General features: G+C 38.0%; 1 protein-coding gene across 1 annotated transcript in view; it reads left to right on the top strand.

Annotated features, from left to right (window-relative positions):
* Positions 1 to 15374, top strand: part of LOC128657165 (gastrula zinc finger protein XlCGF26.1-like) — a 46921-nt gene extending 31547 nt beyond the window's left edge. Inside the window, exon 4 of the mRNA XM_053711406.1 lies at positions 13726 to 15374. Coding sequence (XP_053567381.1) covers positions 13726 to 15212 — 1487 coding nt within the window. The 3' untranslated portion in view covers positions 15213 to 15374. The remainder of the gene's footprint in view (positions 1 to 13725) is intronic.
* The last annotated feature ends 7410 nt before the right edge of the window (positions 15375 to 22784 follow it).

Genomic DNA, 22784 nt, shown 5'->3' with positions numbered 1-22784 from the left:
TATTTTCTCTTTACTTGTAGTATGTGTAAAGCTAATTCCTATATTTTTTTTGTTCATGTCTGAAATGAATTCTTTGAGTTCATCTTGTGTACCTTTCCATATCAAGATAATATCATCTATGAATCTTTTGTAGAGCATTGCACCAAGTCTATGCGTGGGTATAAATTCTTCCCATTTGCCTAGAAATAGGTTCCTAATCTTTGAGTCACATGGTGGGAATAAGAAAGCACATTGTAGCAGTTTTGTTTTCCTCAGACTTTAGTACTTTCAGGCCAGTAATGCTGTGCTTACATACCTCACATGTGTATACTTCCTAGTTGCAGGCACATTTTTACAGTGCCTGAAACCAAATAAGCCCCATCTAAATTAAAGATTTGAGATACTACTTAGTTGTCCCTTCTGAATTAAACAAATGTGTATGTTATGCCTCGTAGTACTTGAAAGTGCATGCTTTGTTTGTGTTGTGTATCTACTTGTATGTGAATGATGTGCAGTGTGTGTATGCTGTATATGTGTTAAGTGTATGTTGTGTGTCTGCATGTATATGTATGCTATGTAGTGTGTCTGCATGTATATATAGTATGTGTATGTAGTGTGTCTGTATGTTGTGTGTCTGCATGTATGTGTATGCTGTGCAGTGTGTGTATGCTGTATATGTGGTATGTGTATGTTGTGTGTCTGCATGTATATGTATGCTATGTAGTGTGTCTGCATGTATATATGGTATGTGTATGTAGTGTGTCTGCATGTATGTGTATATGGTATGTGTATGTTGTGTGTCTGCATTTATGTGAATGCTGTGTGCTATGTATTTGGTTTCTGTATGTTTTATGTGTCTGCATCAATGCGTATGGTGAGTGTCTGCATGTATGTGTATATGGTATGTGTATGTTTTGTGCATGTATGTGAATGCTATGTACTGTGTCTGCATGTATGTGGTGTGTGTATGTTGAGAGTCTGCATGTAAGTGAATGCTGTGTAGTGTGTGTATGTTGAGTGTCTGCACATATAAGCGTATGCTTTGTAGTAGGGGTTTCTGTGTGTGTTTGTTTATTTGTGTGCTCTGCAGTGTGTTTGTATGATGTGTGTTGCTCTGTAGTTGAGAGTGTGTATATGTGTGTATGCTGTGTACTGTGTGTGAGAGTATTTTAATATATATATATATATGACTCAAGATTTACAGTATATTCTTTATATGTAGATGATGTTTTTTTATTTAGAATTTAATGTATATGGCATAGGTCTCATGATTTTTAAGTAATTTCCCATCCCTGTTCCTGCCCACCACATATCACACTTTTGCCCTGGGGGGGGGGGGTCCCTCTTATGAATTTGCAAATGTTGGGAGGTATGATACTCTTCTAATCTACTACACAACTGCTACTGCTCACTGTGTTCTAGCTTGCTTATGCAAATAAAGGTGATCACACATAGTAATTTGTAATCCACTAATGATATTGCCAACATACGTGCGTTTCACCCCTTCACAGTATCCAGTATACTGGGGCTTTGTCAGAGCTAATACTAGAGAGTTCATCCCCATTATTTAAACCCTTTTCCTCTTCCTGCAATTACCAATGTTTTGCCATTTAAAGTGACAATACATATCCAACAGGCGGCTTACATATAGTTTACAAATGTTAAATATTATTTTAGTTAGACATTGTAGCGCTTACTTTTTTATCATATTAACAAGACAGACAATTACCCATATCTAAATACATGCACCAAAATCATAAAAAAACAGCATGGTTCAACTTGTCATTTAAAGGGCCGTCTACACCAGAATTTTGTATTGTTTTAAAACATAGATAATCCCTTAATTACCCATTCCCCAGTTTTGCATAACCAACGCAGTTATATTAATATACTTTTTACCTCTGTAATTACCTTGTATCTAAACATCTTCTGACAACCCCCTGATCACATGACTTTTTATTATCTATTGACTTGCATTTTAGCCAATTAGTGATGTGATGTGCTGACTCTTAAATAACTCCCTGGGCATGAGGACAATTTTATCTATATCACCCATATGAACTAGCAGTCTCCTGTTCTGAAAAGCAAATACAAAAGCATGTGATATTAGGCTGTTTGTAGTGGCTTAGAAACAGGCAGAAATTTAGAGGTTTAAATTTTATAAAGTATATTAATATAACAATATTGGTTGTGCAAAGCTGGGGAATGGGTAGTAAAGCAGTTATCTATCTTTTTAAACAATAACAATTTTGGTGTAGACTGTCCCTTTAAGCTTACAAGGCATAGTTACCAAATTATATGCCTATCTAACCTTTTTTTTGTCAGGCACCCGTCCATATTGTTCCCTTTTTAATCTTAGGGTCTATAGTAACAATTCCTAATATTACCAAACAGACAGTAATTTACCTGTGTCTAATTACATGACAGAATTATAATGAACATGCATAATCCATCATTTAGACCTAAAGGAGACCTAGTTCTCAAAATAAATATCCATCTTGCTTCTTTTTGTAGCAGACATCTGCAAATTTTTAAGAGACTGTTTCACTATGATAAAAGGTAGCAAAGTGTCTTTCACATTAGTGTCCCTCTTATGTTTAATGTTGAATTCTATCCTTCTGGACACATTTGTTTCATCCTACATAGAAACAAGGACAGGAACAGTGCAGCAAGTATACTACCCTTACAGAGTTGCAATTAAAAAAGTGTCTTATATCAAAGTCTTTTCCACTATTAGCTGAAACTATCTTAGTCCTTTCCAAAAAAGGACAAAAAACACTTTTGCCACACGGAAAGCTGCCTTTTATGCCCCTGACAAATCTGCTCTGGACAAGTATGTCCTTCAAACTTAGGGCTTTTAGAACCGTTAGAAGTGGAAAGTCTCCAACCACCGCTTTTAACTTATCATCTAACTGAAGGAGATGCTAGTTTTTGGATAGAGCCGATATTATATCCTCCCATTGACAGTTAAATGTGGTTATATATCTTATAGCCTCCTTCTTTCATTCCAAAGGCAGGGAGAGTCCACATCTTCATTCCTTACTGTTGGGAATATCAATACCTGGCCACCAGGAGGAGGCAAAGACACCCCAGCCAAAGGCTATACATATCCCCCTCCCACTTACCCCATCCCCCAGTCATTATTTGCATTTTGTCACTATAGGTGTAAGAAGAAATAGAGATATAGTCCTTTTAATGGGTATTTTCCCTTCAAGAGAAGACTGGGGGTTTTGAGTAGCCATGTAATTCTCTCAGTGAGAGTTGTGGTGAAATTTAGCTACTAGATGTCACAGGGAATGATCTCTGTCCTCTATCTAGTATCTTAGTACTATTACCCCTTTGGGCAACCAGTGTTAGTGTTTACACTGTTTCCCTTAATATCAGGTCCCTGTCAGAACTGGAGTAGACTGTCAGACCTTGAGTTGCTGTGCCTGCTCCACAGCACGAATCCTGGAGGGTAAGTCCTTATATTTTATTCCTGGGAATAATGCCGAGTTGGCTTCCTTAAAATAGGAGACTGTTTATTATAAGATCACAAGGTGATACTTTAATTACTGTTATGAATCAGGGGACACATTTTAACACCTCCGGTATGGAGGTTAGAAAATTGAGCAGTTGGGGCATGTATATGTGCTGCTTTGCTCCTTCTAACACTGGAGCACTTGTGTGGGTTTTTTGATGGAGAGATGCGACTAAGATTAGTCACTTATGGCTCATGAGGGATTTTTTACTTTTGCCGGGGCTCATAAGCATTACGCAGCTTTAATTCAGCTTGTGCGCTTTTCCTCCGATATGGGGGCAGTCTCTGTATGTCATGTGACCAGTGCAGTTGGCTAGTTGGAAGCCTCTATTGCTGTGAGTGACAATATACTCCTGATTACTTCAGCGATAATGCTCAAGGGAGAAGTCTGATTCTCTGGTATCATAGGAGGTGGTAAGTGCCCCAGCTAAGGTTTGAAGGGCAGAGGTGCCATTTTATATTTAAAGATTTTTGCTGTTATTTCTTACTGTTGAGACAGCATTCCCACCACTATGGAGGATACTGATGTTAACCCCTCTGAGGGGTTCCCTATTAATGTATCTAATATGTTTATTTTGTGAGGAAAATATGGTTTGTCCTCCTGCACAATTCTGTTCTACATGCCTAAGTTCAGTATTACTAGCCAAGAAGGAGTCTGAGTCTGTCCCCCTCCCCCCTAGCAAATTTATGCTTTCTGAGCCTTTCACCACTCAGGACTCTGTTGTCCAAGATATGCCGGTACTTTTGCAGCTGTCCCCTTTTAACCCTATATCACAAGCAGTGCCCCATGTTGCAGATTTTTTTGCCAGCAGATTTTGCTTCTCAACTACAATCAGCTGTCTCAGCTGTGCTAAATGCTATTCCTACCTTTGGTAAACATAAGAGAAAGGTTAAACGTATTCTACTGATTTGGGGGTTAATCCCTCTATTCAGTCTGAGTTAACTAGTTTGTCTCACTCCTCTGAGGATGAACTGACTTATATAGCTTCTGAGGTTAAGCTTTCAGAGTCCGAGGTTTCAGAGATTAAATCTGTTATACCTGAGGAATCTAACTTCAGATTTAAATTAGAACACCTCAGTTTCCTGCTGAAAGAGGTCCTGTCTATGTTAGACGTCCCTGACTTCAAGCAGTCTGACGAACCCAAGATCCCTAAATTAATAGGGTCTATGATGTCAAGAAAACTTCAGGAGCTTTTTCCGGCCCGGATGGCAGACATTATTTTGAAGGAATGGGAAAGAATTGGGACTCCCTTTTCCCCTAACTTTTAAAATTGTGTTCCCAGTTCTAGACTCCAATTTGAAACTTTGGAGTTCCATCCCTAAGGTGGATGGAGCCATTTCAACTCTTGCTAAGAGAGCTACTATTCCACTAGCGGATAGTACCTCCTTTAAAGACCCCATGGACATGAGGTTAGAGGGTTACTTAAGGGGAATGTTTCAGCACATGGGTTCAGACAAGGTTCAGAGGACACAGTCCTCCTCCAAGCCTGACCAGTCTAAGGGGACATGTAAGCCCAGTCAGTCCTGGAACAAATCTAAACAGGCCAACAAGTCCACAGATAACAAATATGCATGAAGGGGCGGCCCCCGATCTGGGGCCAGATTGAGTAGGGGGCAGATTGTCATTTTTTTCTCAGAGGTTTGGATTCAAGACGTTCAAGACCCTTGGGTTTTGGATGTGGTCTCTCGGGGATACAGGATAGAGTTCAAATCTCGCCCTCCAAGGGGCAGAATTCTACTTTCAAGGCTGTCCACAAAACCAGAATAGAGAACAGCCTTCTTAGATTATGTACAAGAAACTTTCTCTCTGGGAGTGAATGTTCCAGTGCTCCCTTCAGAGAGGGGTCTGTTTTTTTATTCACATTTGTTTGTGCTTCCCAAAAAGGAGAAATCTTTTCATCCAATCCTGGACTTAAAATATTTCAACAAAATCCTCAGAGTACTGCCGTTCAAAATGGAAACTATCAGATCCATTCTTTTGTTGATCCAGGAGGGTCATTTTATGACGGCAATCAACCTCAAGGACGCATACCTACACTAATATGGCTAGACACTTTGCTACCTTTCATCATAGTCAAACTGTCTCTTTAAAATTTGCAGTGATTGATACTAGAGACCCTAATAAGGGGGGTACTGTCTGCTACAAAAAGAAGCAAGATAGATATTTCATTTGAGAACTAGGTCTCCTTTAGGTCTAAATGATAAGATGGATTATGCGTGTTTCTTATAATTCTGCCATGCAGTTAGATACAGGTAAATTACTGTCTGCTTGCTAATATTAGCAATTGTTACTAGAGACCCTAAGATTAAAAAGTGAACAGTATGGACGGGTGCCTAACAAAAAGAGGCTAGATAGGCATTTAATTAGGTAACTACGTCTTGTAAGCTTAAATGACAAGTTGAACCATACGCGTTCTTTCATGATTTTGGTATATTTATTTAGATATGGGCAATTGCCTGTCTTGATAATATGATGAAAAAGTAAGCACCATAAAGTCTGAATAATATAATATTTAATATTTGTAAACTATATGTAAGCCTCCTTTTGGATATGTACTGTGACTTTAAATGGCGGAATATTGGTAATTGCAGGAAGAAAAATCGGGTTTAAATAATGAGGATGAACTCTATAGTATTAACTCTGATAAAGCTCCAGTATGGATACTGTGAAGGAGTGAAATGCACGTCCCTTTAGCAATATCATTTGTGGATTACAAATTACTATGGGTGATCACCTTTATTTGCTTAAAGGGACACTCAAGTCAAAATTAACCTTTAATGATTCAGATAAAACATGCAATTTTAAACAACTTTCCAATTTACTTCCATTAACAAAATGTGCACAATCTTTTTATATTTACACTTTTTGAGTCGCCAGCTCCTACTGAGCATGTGCAAGAATTCATACAATTTACGTATATGCATTTGTAATTGGCTGATAGCTGATTCATGAGGAGTGGAAATATACATATCTTTGAAATTTACCAGAAAAAAAAAATACTACTTATTTGAAGTTTAGACTAAAAGCTATTGCATTGTCTTTTTATCATGCATTTGTTGATTATGCAAATCTACTGTATTTACCGGTCCTTTAAGCATGTTAGAACACAGTGAGCAGTAGCAGTCATGTATGGATAAGAAGAATATCCCGTTACACTGATGCTTCGGCTGGATGTAAACATCTGGCCATGCGTCCCTACAGGGGCGGACCCTCCATGTGTTTGAGGCTGTAATCACCTGGGACCGGATGAGGAGTTCTCTCTTAATGTTTGGAGGTATGGTAAAGGCAGCAACACATTACTTGGGATGGTAAGATAAGGATTTCAGCTGAATATGCAGTTGGGACCTTATGAGCAGTGATAACTGCGGTCGGTTTATACCTGCATAGTGATTGGGATATGTTTGCTATACACAATTTGGCTCATAAATGCATTTACATATATTCTACTTGGAATGCTTTTCTCTCATAGCGTTTCCCTGAAGTGGGACTTTGCAAAATTACGCTATATAATGGCTCTAAATATGGATGCTTAGGTTTGTTTGAGAACTAAAAGTGATATATTGGTATGTTTCATTATCTATGGTATGCTTGTAATTTATCTATCTAAAAGGCATGTTGGTACCACCCATATTTTGTATTGGAGGTATTTTCTGTAAAACAAATATTTCTCCAACATAGGTGTGTCCGGTCCACGGCGTCATCCTTACTTGTGGGATATTCTCTTCCCCAACAGGAAATGGCAAAAGAGCCCAGCAAAGCTGGTCACATGATCCCTCCTAGGCTCCGCCTTCCCCAGTCATTCTCTTTGCCGTTGTACAGGCAACATCTCCACGGAGATGGCTTAGAGTTTTTTGGTGTTTAAATGTAGTTTTTATTCTTCAATCAAGAGTTTGTTATTTTAAAATAGTGCTGGTATGTACTATTTACTCTGAAACAGGAAAGAGATGAAGATTTCTGTTTGTAAGAGGAAAATGATTTTAGCAACCGTTACTAAAATCGATGGCTGTTTCCACACAGGACTGTTGAGAGGAATTAACTTCAGTTGGGGGAAACAGTGAGCAGACTTTTGCTGCTTGAGGTATGACACATTTCTAACAAGACTCGGTAATGCTGGAAGCTGTCATTTTCCCTATGGGAACCGGTAAGCCATTTTCTTTGTTTAAGTAAAAGAATAAAGGGCTTCATTAGGGCTTAAAAAACTGGTAGACATTTTTCTGGGCTAAAACTATTACTTTACTAAGTATATTTGGCAGATTATTACTTTTAATAGTTGTTAAATCTTGGGGATTGTTTTAATAAAAACGGCAGGCACTGTATTGGACACCTTTTTCACTGGGGGCCTTTTCTAGTCATAGACAGAGCCTCATTTTCGCGCCTCTAATTTGCAGTTGTTTTTGGAAAGCATGGCATGCAGATGCATGTGTGAGGAGCTAAGAACCACTGAAAAAGCTTATAGAAGGCATCATTTGGTATCGTATTCCCCTCTGGGCTTGGTTGGGTCTCAGCAAAGCAGATACCTGGGACTGTATAGGGGTTAAATGTAAAAACGGCTCCGGTTCCGTTATTTTAAGGGTTAAAGCTTTCAAATTTGGTGTGCAATACTTTTAAGGCTTTAAGTTACTGTGGTGAAATTTTGGTGAAATTTGAACAATTCCTTCATACTTTTTCACATATTCAGTAATAAAGTGTGTTCAGTTTAAAATTTAAAGGGACAGTAACGGTTTTATTGTAAAACGTTTTTTGTGCTTTGTTAACAAGTTTAAGCCTGTTTAACATGTCTGAACCATCAGATAACGATGTTCTATATGTATGAAAGCCAATGTGTCTCCCCATTTAAATATATGTGATATATTTGTGTCATAATGTCCAAACAAAGTAGGGATAATAATGCCATAGATATGATATTGCCCAAGATGATTCCTCTAATGAGGGGAGTAAGCATGGTACTGCATCATCCCCTTCTGTGTCTACACCAGTTTTGCCCACACAAGAGGCCCCTAGTACATCTAGTGCGCCAATACTTATTACCATACAACAATTAATGGCTATAATGGATAATTCTATTGCATGCATTTTTTTCCAAAATGCCTACTTATCAGAGAAAGCGTGATTGCTCTGTTTTAAACACTGAGGAGCAAGAGGACGCTGATGATATATTTTCTGACATACCCTCACACCTATCTGAAGGGGCCAGGAGGGAGGTTTTGTCTGAGGGAGAAATTTCAGATTCAGGGGAAATTTCTCAACAAGCAGAACCTGATATTGTAACTTTTAAATTTAAATTTCAACATCTCCACGCACTACTTAAGGAGGTATTATCTACTCTGGATGATTGTGACAATTTGGTCATTCCAGAGAAATTAGGTAAGATGGACAAGTTCCTAGAGGTTCCGGTGCCCCCCGATGTTTTTCCTATACCCAAGCGGGTGGCGGACATAGTAAATAAGGAGTGGGAAAGGCGGCATACCCTTTGTCCTCCCCCTATATTTAAGAAATTAGTTTCCTATAGTCGACCCCAGAAAGGACTTATAGCATACAGTCCCCAAGGTCGAGGGGGCGGTTTCTACTCTAAACAAACGCACTTCTATTCCTATAGAAGATAGTGGTGCTTTCAAGATCCTATGGATTAAAGGTTAGAGGGTTTGCTTAAAAAGATGTTTGTTCAGCAAGGTTACCTTCTACAACCAATTTCATGCATTGTTCCTGTCACTACAGCTGCGTGTTTCTGGTTCGAAGAACTAGAAAAGTCGCTTAATAAAGAATCTTCGTACGAGGAGGTTTTGGACAGAGTTCAAGCTCTTAAATTGGCTAACTCTTTTTTATTTTAGATGCCGCTTTGCAATTAGCTAGATTAGCGGCGAATAATTCAGGGTTTGCTATCGTGGCGCGCAGAGCGCTTTTGCTTAACATCCCTTTCGAGGGTAAATCACTGTTTGGCCCTGACTTGAAAGAGATTATTTCAGACATCACTGGGGGAAAGGGCCACGCCCTCCCACAGGATAGGTCTTTTAAGGCTAAAAATAAGCCAAATTTTCGTCCCTTTCGCAGAAACGGACCAGCCTCAAATTCTACACCCTCTAAGCAAGAGGGTAATACTTCTCAAACCAAGCCAGCCTGGAGGCCGATGCAAGGCTGGAACAAGGGTAAGCAGGCCAAGTCACCTGCCACTGCTACCAAAACAGCATGAAGTGTTGGCCCCCGATCTGGGAAGGATCTGGTGGGGGGCAGACTTTCTCTCTTTGCTCAGGTTGGGGCAAGAGATGTTCAGGATCCTTGGGCGCTAGAAATAGTTTCTCAAGGTTATCTCCTGGAATTCAGGGAACTACTCCCAAGGGGAAGGTTCCACGGGTCTCAATTATCTTCGAACAGGCATTCTTACACTGTGTAGAAGACCTGTTAAGCATGGGAGTGATTCATCCTGTTCCATTAGGAGAACAAGGGATGGGTTTTTACTCCAACCTGTTCATAATTCCCAAATAAGAGGGAACATTCAGACCTATTTTAGATCTCAAGATTCTAAACAAGTTTCTAAGGGTTTCATCATTCAAAATGGAAACCATTCGAACGATCCTTTCTACCATCCAGGAAGGTCAATTCATGACCACGGTGGACTTAAAGGATGCGTACCTACGTATTCCTATCCACAAGGAACATTTTCGGTTCCTAAGGTTCGCCTTTCTGGACAAGCATTACCTGTGGCACTTCCATTCGGATTAGCCACTGCTCCAAGGATTTTCACAAGGGTACTAGGGTCCCTTCTAGCGGTGCTAAGACCAAGGGGCATTGCAGTAGTACCTTACTTGGACGACATCCTGATTCAGGTGTCGTCTCTGTCAAAAGCAAGGGCTCATACGGACATTGTCCTAGCCTTTCTCAGATCTCACAGGTGGAAAGTGAACATAGAAAAAAGTTCTCTGTCCCCGTCAACAAGAGTTCCCTTCTTGGGAACAATAATAGTTTCCTTAGAAATGAAGGTTTTTCTGACAGAGGCCAGAAAATCAAAACTTCTAAGCTCTTGTCAGGTACTTCATTCTGTTCTTATTCCTTCCATAGCGCAGTCCATGGAAGTAATAGGGTTGATGGTTGCGGCAATGGACATAGTTCCTTTTGCACGAATTCATCTAAGACCATTGCACCTGGGCATGCTCAGACAGTGGAATGGGGATTATACAGTCTTGTCTCCGACGATACAAGTAGATCAAATAACCAGAGATTCACTCCGTTGGTGGCTGACCCTGGACAACCTGTCACAGGGAATGAGCTTCCGCAGACCAGAATAGGTCATTGTCACGACCGACGCCAGTCTGGTGGGCTGGGGCGCGGTCTGGGAACCCCTGAAAACTCAGGGTCTATGGTTTCGGGAAGACTCTCTTCTCCCGATAAACATAATGGAACTGAGAGCGATATTCAATGCTCTCAAGGCTTGGCCTAGACTAGCAAAGGCCAAATTCATAAGGTTTCAATCAGTCATCATGACGACTGTTACATATATCAACCATCAGGGGGTAACAAGGAGTTCCCTGGCGATGGAGGAGCATCCGGGGGAGTGGGAACTCCATCTGGAAATCTTTGCCCAAATAACTCAATTATGGGGCATTCCAGACTTGGTTCTGATGGCCTCTCGTCAGAACTTCATGGTCCCTTGTTACGGGTCCAAATCCAGGGATCCCAAGGCGACTCTATTGGATACAATAGTAGCACCTTGGATCTTCAACCTAGCTTATGTATTCCCACCGTTTCCTCTCATTCCCAGGCTGGTAGCCAGGATCAATCTGGAGAGGGCTTCGGTGACCTTGATAGTTCCTGTGTGGCCACGCAGGACTTGGTATGCAGACCTGGTGAATGTGTCATCGGCTCCACCATGGAAGCTACCTTTGAGACAGGACCTTCTTATTCATGGTCCATTTGAACATCCGAATCTGGTTTTCCTCCAACTGACTGCTTGGAGTTTGAACGCTTGATTTATCAAAGCGTGGGTTTTCAGATTCTGTAGTAGATACTCTTATTCAGGCTAGAAAGCCTGTAACTAGAAAAATTTACCATAATATATGGAAAAAATATATCTGTTGGTGTGAATCTAAAGGATTCCCATGGAACAAGATAAAAATTCCTAAGTTTCTTTCCTTTCTACAAGAAGGTTTGGAGAAAGGATTTTCTGCGAGTTCTCTGAAGGGACAGATCTCTGCTTTATCTGTTTTACTTCACAAAAGGCTGGCAGCTGTGCCAGACGTTTAAGCGTTTGTTCAGGCTCTGGTTAGAATCAAGCCTGTTTAAAGACCTTTGACTCTTCCCTGGAGTCTTAATCTAGTTCTTTCAGTTCTTCAAGGGGTTCCGTTTGAACCCTTACATTCCATAGATATTAAGTTATTATCTTGGAAAGTTTTGCTTTAGGTTACAATTTCTTCTGCTAGAAGAGTTTCTGAGTTATCTGCTCTGCAGTGTTCTCCGCCCTATCTGGTCCATGCAGATAAGGTGGTTTTTACGTACTGAGCCTGGTTTTATTCCGAAGGTTGTTTCCAACAAAAATATTAACCAGGAGATAGTTGTACCTTCTTTGTGTCCGAATCCAGTTTCATAGAAGGAACGTTTGTTACACAATTTGGACGTTGTCCGTGCTCTAAAATTCTATTTAGATGCTACAAAGGATTTCAGACAAACATCTTCCTTGTTTGTTGTTTATTCTGGTAAAAGGAGAGGTCAAAAAGCAACTTCTACCTCTCTATCTTTTTGGCTTAAAAGCATCATCAGATTGGCTTATGAGACTGCCGGACGGCAGCCTCCTGAAAGAATCACAGCTCATTCCACTAGGGCCATGGCTTCCACATGGGCCTTTAAGAACGAGGCTTCTGTTGATCAGATATGTAAGGCAGCGACTTGGTCTTCACTGCACACTTTTACCAAATTTTACAAATTTGATACTTTTGCTTCTTCTGAGGCTATTTTTGGGAGAAAGGTTTTGCAAACCGTGGTGCCTTCCATCTAGGTGACCTGATTTGCTCCCTCCCTTCATCCGTGTCCTAAAGCTTTGGTATTGGTTCCCACAAGTAAGGATGACGCCGTGGACCGGACACACCTATGTTGGAGAAAACAGAATTTATGTTTACCTGATAAATTACTTTCTCCAACGGTGTGTCCGGTCCACGGCCCGCCCTGGTTTTTTAATCAGGTCTGATGATTTATTTTCTTTAACTACAGTCACCACGGTATCATATGATTTCTCCTATGCAAATATTCCTCCTTTACGTCGGTCGAATGACTGGGGAAGGCGGAGCCAAGGAGGGATCATGTGACCAGCTTTGCTGGGCTCTTTGCCATTTCCTGTTGGGGAAGAGAATATCCCACAAGTAAGGATGACGCCGTGGACCGGACACACCGTTGGAGAAAGTAATTTATCAGGTAAACATAAATTCTGTTTTTTAGACTATATAATCTTTGAAAAGAGTGCTGAATCCCCCTTAATTTGTGAAGAGGGGTAGTGTACCCTCTTTGAATGTTCTTTCTTTTACCACATTTTTAATTTGCTCTTTAAGGATCTGCACCAACGTCCCCTATGGGTATTGTTGGTTCTTGCTTTTGGATCATTCAAGCAGAACAATACATATTGGTTATCTGTTTTCCATAACTAGTTAAATTTATAATATAGTTTTGTGACTGATTTTATTAATTACATGTTATGTGAACATCATTTTAACTGCATGATTTTTTAAATGCAATCTAAAAAAATAATAGTAAAATTAATTCCAGAAATATTTATTTGTTCATGTTCACTACATAGGTATTTTAAATATTATACATTACTTTTTAAATGAAAATCTGATTTTTATTACAGGTAAAGGACGTGGTATAAAGCAAACATTCTAAAAAGCACACATAAGCAATAGCTATAAAGAATAGGTTTGGATCTGAAATAATTGCATTGCTAACATTAGCTATGAACACAATTTTAAAAGCTCTACATGCATTTAAGGAAAATAATAGATAAAAAATGACATACATTTCTATTTATTTTAGGGATTGACAAATATAGAATGCAGAAGCATCCTTAAAAATAGACCCTAATGTCCAGTAAACTTCCTTTATGCCTTAGCATGGAAGATTGAAATATAAGGCCTAGGGTCATAACCTGTATTACCCTTGTGGCAAACGCTTATTCAAAACAGTTAAATTATTCTCAAAAGAAAAAAATTATGACAATAATAATTACTCTCATATTTCCTATCAACAGGTGAATTCACAAACTGCAGTAATTCTAGTGCTGGTCAGACTGCAAATGCTTCTTTTAGTCTTTTTAAAAATCAAAAAAGCCACATGGAAAATGTATGTTTTACTTGGAAAACAAATCTTGTTGATCATCAAAAAATGCATACTGGAGAGAAAGCATTTTCATGTTCTGAATGTGGGAAGTGTTTTACTCAGAAATCCTCTCTTATTAAGCATCACAAAATTCACACAGGAGAAAAAGCATTTTCATGTTCTGATTGTGGGAAATGTTTTACTCAGAAATCAACTCTTATTACGCATCTCAAAATTCACACTGGAGAAAAAGCATTTTCATGTTCCAACTGTGGGAAATGTTTTGCTCAGAAATCAACTCTTATTGCGCATCTCAAAATTCACACTGGAGAAAAAGCATTTTCATGTTCTAACTGTGGGAAATCTTTTGCTCGGAAATCAAGTCTTATTGATCATCAGAAAATGCATACATTAGAGAAAAAAAATTCATGTTCTGAATGTGGGAAATGTTTTGTTCGGAAAACAAGTCTTATTGATCATCAGAAAATTCATACAGGAGATGAAGCACTTTCATGTTCTGAATGTGGGAAAAGTTTCACTCATAAAAGAAGTCTTATTGATCATCAGAAAATTCACACAGGAGAGAAAGCATTTTCATGTTCTGACTGTGGGAAATGTTTTACTTGGAAATCAAATCTGGTTGATCATCAAAAAATACATACAGGAGAGAAAGCATTTTCATGTTCTGAATGTGGGAAGTGTTTTAATCGGAAATCATCTCTTATTAAGCATCACAGACGTCACACAGGAGAAAAAGCTTTTTCATGTTCTGAGTGTGGGAAATGGTTTGTGCAGAAATTTGATCTTATTAGGCATCACAGAATTCACACAGGAGAAAAATCATTTTCATGTTCTGACTGTGGGAAATGTTTTAATCGGAAATCAAATCTTATCGATCATCAAAAAACTCATACAGGAGAGAATGCATTTTCATGTTCTGAATGTGGCAAATGGTTTGCTAAAAAATCATCTCTTATTAAGCATCACAAAATTCACACAGGAGAAAAAGCATTTTTTTGTTCTGAGTGTGGGAAATGTTTTACTTCTAAATCAAATCTTATTGTTCATCAAAAAAAACATACAGGAGAGAAAGCATTTGTATGCTCTGAATGTGGTAAATGTTATACTCAGAGATCATCTCTTAATACACATCAAAAAATTCACAAAGAAAAAGAATTTTCATGTTCTGTGTGTGGGAAATGTTTTACTCAGAAATCAACTTTTATTACGCATCAAAAAACTCACACAGGAGAAAAAGCATTTTCATGTTCTGAGTGTGGGAAATCTTTTACTTGGAAACCAAATTTTATTAGGCATCAGAAAATTCATACAGGAGAGAAAGCATTTTCATGTGCTGTCTGTGGGAAAGGTTTTACTCGGAAAATGGATCTTATTAATCATCAGAAAATTCATACATGAAAGAAAGCATTTTCATGTTTTCACTTTTATTCAGAAATCGCATCTTATTAGACATCAAAAACTTAATATTAAAAGAAATCAGAGCTTAAACTCTTAAGTGCAGAGACAAAGTCATCATCCGTACAATGTCTAAAATGCTGGTGATGATTCTGGTCCTCTGGTGTACAAGCTCTTGACGCTGTTTAAGGGTCCTTCTGCATCTCAAGTGGTTATGTGGTGGCCCTGAGTGTTTTTCATCCCCAGGGGTATCTGGGGTCCCTATATAGGTCTGAATAGTGATATGGCACAAATTAAGTGTGCATTTATGTGAGTTTTATGTGCAGATCAAAGAAGTAGAAATATACTCAAAGGCCCTTTGTCCTTCTTTGAAATGTAGATATTGTTGAAATGATTATTGTCAGATGATCACTGGGATATCAGTTTTATTTTCCTAGTTGGAAGTTAAATTGACCAGGTGTGTAGCTGTTCAAGATGAGCCTCTGTGTTAATATCAATAATGCCTCCAAAAGCCCTTATCTGGATTAGGATAAGCCCCAGGAGTGGAGCTATCATTGGTGCAGTAGCACCAGGGCCCAATTGCTGGGGGGGGGCATAGTAGCCGGTCTATAAATAGGTGATTGCAGAATGTGTGCAATACTAATGCAGGGGAGCCTTTTATAAGTGCAAATTGTATCTAAATATCCTCAAAATCTTTATACAGAGCAGCATGTATATTATAACTGTGGCTTACTACTAAGTTACCTTTGGGGGGGTCCCAAAACAATTTTGCACTAGGGCTCTTAGTCTGCTGCTAATTAGCTCCTACCCTGAATTACAATTTCCAGTTATTAATTTCTATAGAAAAACACTGAATTAATATGTATTTTTGCTTATTTTAGAAAGATTACCTAATAAAATTATAGATCCACAAACGTTTTGACTATACAAGTCAGAAATAACTCACATTGTATTGTTTACAACTATGTTTATTAAAATTTTAATAAAGATATGCATTTGTTCACACATTTCTGTTCTTGATTTCTCACACATCATGGAATATACATGCATAATACATAAAATAATAGTATAGTTTAAATCTGCTGGGGAAAAAAATAATATATAGTTTGTGGGTTTCTCACTTGAAAATAACTTTCAGTAGTGATTAAATGTGAGCAGCATCTAAAAGCTCAGAAACCGCTCAGCACGGTGTGAAATGGTTCAGCAGCATAGCGGTGAAAAGGACATTAAACAGTTAAAGATTGTAATATAGAATGTTAATAGAATCTTATGGGTAGGTCAGAGTAAAGTGCCAAAGAAACGAACCGCCACTCCTTCGCTTTAAATAAAAAGCTCCTTTATTTGAAAACACTAAAAAGGCATACACGCCAGCAGAGTAAGACAGGTCAAACGTGTTTCGTAGGTGTAACTTTTTCAATGACCTCTAACATCACCTGTTAACTTTCCCTTAATAAAGGTAATAGCCACTCCCCCATTACAGGTGTCATAGGTAGGTCAGGTGAATCAGAGAAAAGGAGAGCAATCAAATTAAACATATTTGAAAATCGTAAAAAATGAGCATATATAAGTACAGAATATAATATAGAATTACAGCAAACTTATTCTTAGAAAATTACTGAGTGTTCCCATATTCACACTCTACTGAAATTACAATTCATGGGTTATCTTATAGAGAACTAAACCTAACATAAAGGGTTACATTCATAATACTTTTAGATTGCTATAAGCTATCTCATGCCTAAACTTTATTAAGAAAATTTAAATGTCCCCTTAATCTAAGGTATCTTATATCAAATAAAGAACCATGGAAGGATAAGCCATCTTGGTAAAATATTTTATATTAATACAGTGATCAATCATGAATGAAATTAAACTTAGGTTTCAATTATAACACCTCCTACTGTATATTACTATAGGATAACAAAAATATTATGTTCCTGGATTCACTACCTCCAATTTTTACAAAAGTTTAATCTACGTAAAGTTTTATGTCCCAATCTGAATTCAATCCTTTAGGGACAATTGTGTTCAATTGAAAAATCCAAAATACTTCCTTCTGACTCAAAAGCTACCGACCGTATATACACACTATATATAAAGGCAACACGTTAAGCCCAGTTATTGAAATTGGAGTGGCATATCATTTTTCTTTAATTGCAAATGAATCATGTTTGTATTGGGATTATTATGCCTGGATGATTAACACTTTTTGCTATAAACGCCATCCCATAAAGGAAAGTGATTGGTTATTGAGTCATTACAAACATATAGTTAAAATCCCCACATCCTCTCAAAGTGAATAAACACCTCTTATTGGGAATACAGAGAACAGTGGGACTATCCTGTGCAGCAATTAGTCACTTTGGAACTTGTGTATGAAGTGTGCTGTTTGACTTTCTGTATTTGATTCAAGTACTAACTGATTTAAGGCATGGCTACTGAGAGTTATGTGTTCCAGTCGTTTGAAGAAACATATGAGGACTGTGAGGGTTATGATGATGATAAACTAGAACAGGAGGAACAAGAAAGTTTGGTCTCACTTTTCTTTAAAATGGAGAGACTGTTAAAACAGGATACTAGGTGGGAGATTGATGTAAAAACCTTTAACATATATAAAAAGTTTCTCCGCATTTCAAGGGGTTTACGAATAAAAAAGTTTCCCTCATTTGAGGTAACAGATATAGAATTTATTAGGAAATGGAATGAGCTATTAACCCAATGCTCTCTAGCCCTTATGAATCTACTTATTGAATATAAAAAACAGCAGAGGTCCACCTTAATTTTAGAAATCAAGAAAGTGCAAGATTTCATACGCCCATTATCTGTTAAACCTGAGTTTAAAGGATATGATGACAAGATCAAGAGGGCAATGGAGGAGTCCAGAGAAAACTTATGTTTTTTTAAGAAGACTAAGATATCCAGGGACAAGGATGACTATGATAAGGGGAATGTATATAGATGGATACATACAGGGGGGAGGAAAAGACAGAGAGCTAATAGCAATTACAAGCAGGATAAAAAGAGAGTTAACCTTCAGTGCTCGAGAAGAAAAAATTGTGCTATATGCAGATGACATCACAATTCTTCTTACTGACCCCATTTCCTCGATTAACTCGGTTCTCCTATTGTTAAAACAATTTGGCAGGTTTAGTTTTTATAAAATAAACGTATCCAAAACGGAGGCATATTGCATCAATTTCCCTGAAGAACAGTTTAATGTTTTACAGCGTAGGTATGACTTTCAGTGGTCTACTTCTTCCCTTACACACCTCGGTATAAAACTTAGTGCCGATATAAGCTCTGAGATTAAGCTCAACTTTGATACATTACTCGCAGAATTACAATCTTTAACTCACAGATGGATTTTAGAGAGATATCTGGGTTAGGGCGCGTGGCCACTATTAAGAGGGTAAAACACCTAGGATTGGTCATAAAATCATGCAGAGAATATGTTAGAGGGGGAGTATCCTTTCCAAATATTTTTCTATACTATGAAGCAACGAGACTGTCACATATATCGGCCTGGTGCCCACGTGTAGAACAACCAGGCTGGTATGGTTTGGAAGAGATGTCCATGCCTCAAGGTTTAAGTCTGGCGGACGCCATTTGGGTTCCAAGTTATAAGTCTATATCTAAACAAATTGAAAATCCCATAGTCCAACAAAATATCTGTCTGTGGCATGGTCTCCATCACACATGGTGGACGTGCCCGAAGCTGGGATCTCTCTGGCGAGATGTTGAGATTTTGCTCAATTCCATGAATTTGACCGTATCTCTAACCCCTCAATGCGTTGTCTTTCATGTGTTTGATGCTGGGCTACCTAAATGTACTAAACAATTAATAATATATATTATTTCTTCGACCAAACTATGTATCGCTAGAGCATGGAAGCAAATTGAACCGCCTTCGTTGGTGGATGTTTGTGAAGTAGTGCAATTTTTGGCGACAATGGAAAAATTTGTGTATAGTTCGCTCGACCGCATGGATGATTACTGGGAGATATGGTCTGATTGGATTCAGATTCAGTGACAGGTGGAGAGATGTACTTGGAAATAAAGTTATTTATGTATATAATTTTTTTTTTTTTCTCTCTTACCCCCTTCCTCTTCTACACCTACGTACTTTAATAACTTATATTTCTCTTTTCAATGCCGCAGGCCAGGGAGACATGGTTGCAGTTCGTTAAGTCAGCATGATCTTATTTTTCAAGTTCATACAAATAATTGTATTCCCAGTTCCCCCATGATGGGGGCAGAAAATTTAAAAAAAATTAGGGTATGATTGTTTTCAAAATTGGGTCAATGAGGAACACTGTTCCTGATATTATTTATACTATTCCTGTTCCAGAAGATGCTTTCATGTAATGACAACTAACATATGAGATGTATAACAGGTTTTTCTTGCATAGTGAACATGTAATGTTTGTTTGATGTATTTCAGATGCATTGTTCCCGATTTGTTTTTTTCTTTTTCCCTCAATAAAAATTTTGTCTCAAAAAAAAAAAAGAGAGTTAAGTTTAATGAAACTGATACTGAATATGATTCATCAGATTTTGAAGGGGTTACAGAGGAAACTAATTCCACTGCCACTTTTGTACTACAATCCACCACAGATAGGGAGGACACAGCTATAACTACTTCCCAGGTTTCAAAAAACATGAAGGGTATCCTACAGGCAAAAGCAAAAGAAAAAAATGTAGGACACAACGGGGAAGGAGGTGCAGGGGTAGGCAGAGGTTATCAGGTGGAACAACAGGGGAAAACACATCGTTATCCCAGGAGACAACGAAGGTCTCAGAACAGGAAGTACATTTAACCTCCAAAATTTTTATTAATTTATCATCTGTAAAACTAACCCACAATCAGATAAAAGTGTTATCATTAGGATTGAATTTTGCCCCTAGTTCACACTTTGATTTGTTCCAAACCATTGTTGATATTAATAAATTTGTGCCATCACTTACCCTCAAGAAATATTTTTTTGAAACATTGGGTAAGGACAATGCTTTGGATGAATCTGAATGTAGAGATCAGATTATCGAGGAAACACAAGATACTGAAGCACTATCTTTTGCTGATATATGTGCTGAAATGGACTTAAACCAACTGCAGAGAGAAGCAGGTGGAGATGTCCAAAATTTAAAGAGCATTGAGATTCCTTTGAAGAAGTTTAAGAGTAAGTCGGTTTTTTATCCTTCACATATAAGGAACAATAGTATAGAGGTATTCCATAAAACAATTGAGAAGGAATTGATTGAATTACACAAAAGAAGTACTGACAAGGGTGACTTATTTAAATATGATAACATGAGTAAACAAGAAAGGGTTGCCATAAAACAGTTAAAGAACAATTCATCCATTGTAATACGCAATTCAGACAAGGGAGGCAATGTTGTCGTCCTTGACAGGACAGACTACATTAAGGAGGCTTACAGACAGCTACAGGATGAGGAGGTTTATGAAAAACTTCTTACCAATCCAACTTTTAAGTATAGGAGAATTCTTCATGACCTTTTGGATTGGGCAGTGATGATTGGGGCAATAACGAAAATGAATTTTGATTATCTGCTAGTTAAGCATTCTATTGTACCAATTTTTCATTACCTTCCAAAAATTCATAAGAGCATGACCGCACCTCCAGGACGCCCCATAGTGGCAGGCATTGGTTCATTAAATGAACCATTGAGTGCCATGATTGACACTCTGTTACAACCTATTGTATTAGGCCTTAAGAGTTACATAAGGGATACTACAGATTTTATCAAACAGATAGAACAAGTGGAATGGTTGGATGATTACTGTATTGTCACCATTGATGTTATATCCCTTTACACTTCAATTCCCCACGACAAGGGCATCATGGCAATACAATCATGTCTGGAAATGTACACTGACTATAATGCTGATCTCAGGGAGTTTATACTGAAATCCATTGAATTCCTTTTGACTCATAATTTTTTTCTATTTGAGGGGGATTACTATCGCCAAAGACAGGGGACAGCCATGGGGGCTAAGTTTGCCCCCACATATGCCAACCTATTTTTAGGTTGGTGGGAGCTGTCCCGTGTCTTTGGCGATGGTAATCCCTTTATAGAACACATTATACATTATGGTCGCTACATTGACGACCTTGTGTTCATATTCAAAGGAGACGATTCAATGGTGAAGGATTTCTTCGAATATCTCTCTGATAATCAGCAGAATCTATGTTTCACTATGAACACAAGCAGAAAAGAGATGCCCTTCCTTGATGTTCTTATAAAACCTGATATAAGCAAACACAGTATAGAAGTAGAACTATATAGGAAGGAAAGTGCAGGTAACACTCTCCTGATGGCAAAGTCTAGCCATCCGAGACATGTCAAAAAAGGCCATTCCGAAAGGCCAGTACATGAGGACAAAAAGAAATTGCAGTACAGAAAAGGCATATTAAGCACATTCAGAGAGAACTACAAAACGGTTCTTGGAGAGGGGGTACAAAATACAGGACTTAAAAGAGGCTAAGGCACAAGTGGATGTAATGGCTAGACAAGATATGATTAAGAGTAAAACCAGAAAAAAGGTCAATTACCAACAGAAACCAGTATTCATTACGGCCTATAGTAAAGAATATAGTGATATTTGTCAAATTATTAGAAAGTTTCTCCCCATTCTCAGGGTAGATGATACCATGGACAAAATAGTAGAGGGGGGGTGTAAATTTGTAACACGCAAATCTAGAACGTTGGCTAATATCCTTTCCCCATCCATGTTACCCACAGTTACTTCAGGTAACTGGCTTACCCCTAGAAATGTTTTTTTTCACTGTGGCAGTAGGAGATGTACATCATGCACCCATGCCATATTGGGAGATACTTTCAAGTCCACAGATGATAAGTCCTTTAAAATCAAAGAATACATAAATTGCAATACTTCTTACGTGATATATTTACTCACGTGTAAACTATGCAATATTAAGTACGTTGGTTAGATGACCAGACCCATCAAAACAAGATTTTTAGAATATCTTAGATCTATCGGTGATGAGGACTCAAACACCCCAGTTGCCCTACATTTCAAAAATGAACACAATGGTAACGCTAAATTATTATGTTTTCAGGGCATATAACATTTGAAAAGACCGAAAAGAGGAGGGAACAGACTAAAACCTTTGAGTCAGAAGGAAGTATTTTGGATTTTTCAAATGAACACAAGGGTCCCTAAAGGGTTGAATTCAGATTGGGACATAAAACTTTACGTAGATTAAACTTTTGTAAAAATTGGAGGTAGTGAATCCAGGAACATAATATTTTTGTTATCTTATAGTAATATACAGTAGGAGGTGTTAAAATTGAAACCTAAGTTTCATTTCATTCATGATTGATCACTGTATTAATATAAAATATGTGACCAAGATGGCTTATCCTTCCATGTTTCTTTATTTGAAATAAGCTACCTTAGATTAAGGGGACATTTACATTTTCTTAATAAAGTTTAGGCATGAGATAGCTTTTAGCAATCTAAAAGTATTATGAATTTAACCCTTTATGTTAGATTTAGTTCTCTATAAGATAACCCATGAATTGTAATTTTAG

Source organism: Bombina bombina, chromosome 4 (genome assembly GCF_027579735.1).
Source record: "Bombina bombina isolate aBomBom1 chromosome 4, aBomBom1.pri, whole genome shotgun sequence".
Lineage (NCBI taxonomy): Eukaryota > Metazoa > Chordata > Amphibia > Anura > Bombinatoridae > Bombina > Bombina bombina.
Note: the sequence above shows the minus strand (reverse complement) of the source record. Positions and strands in the feature narration are given on the sequence as shown.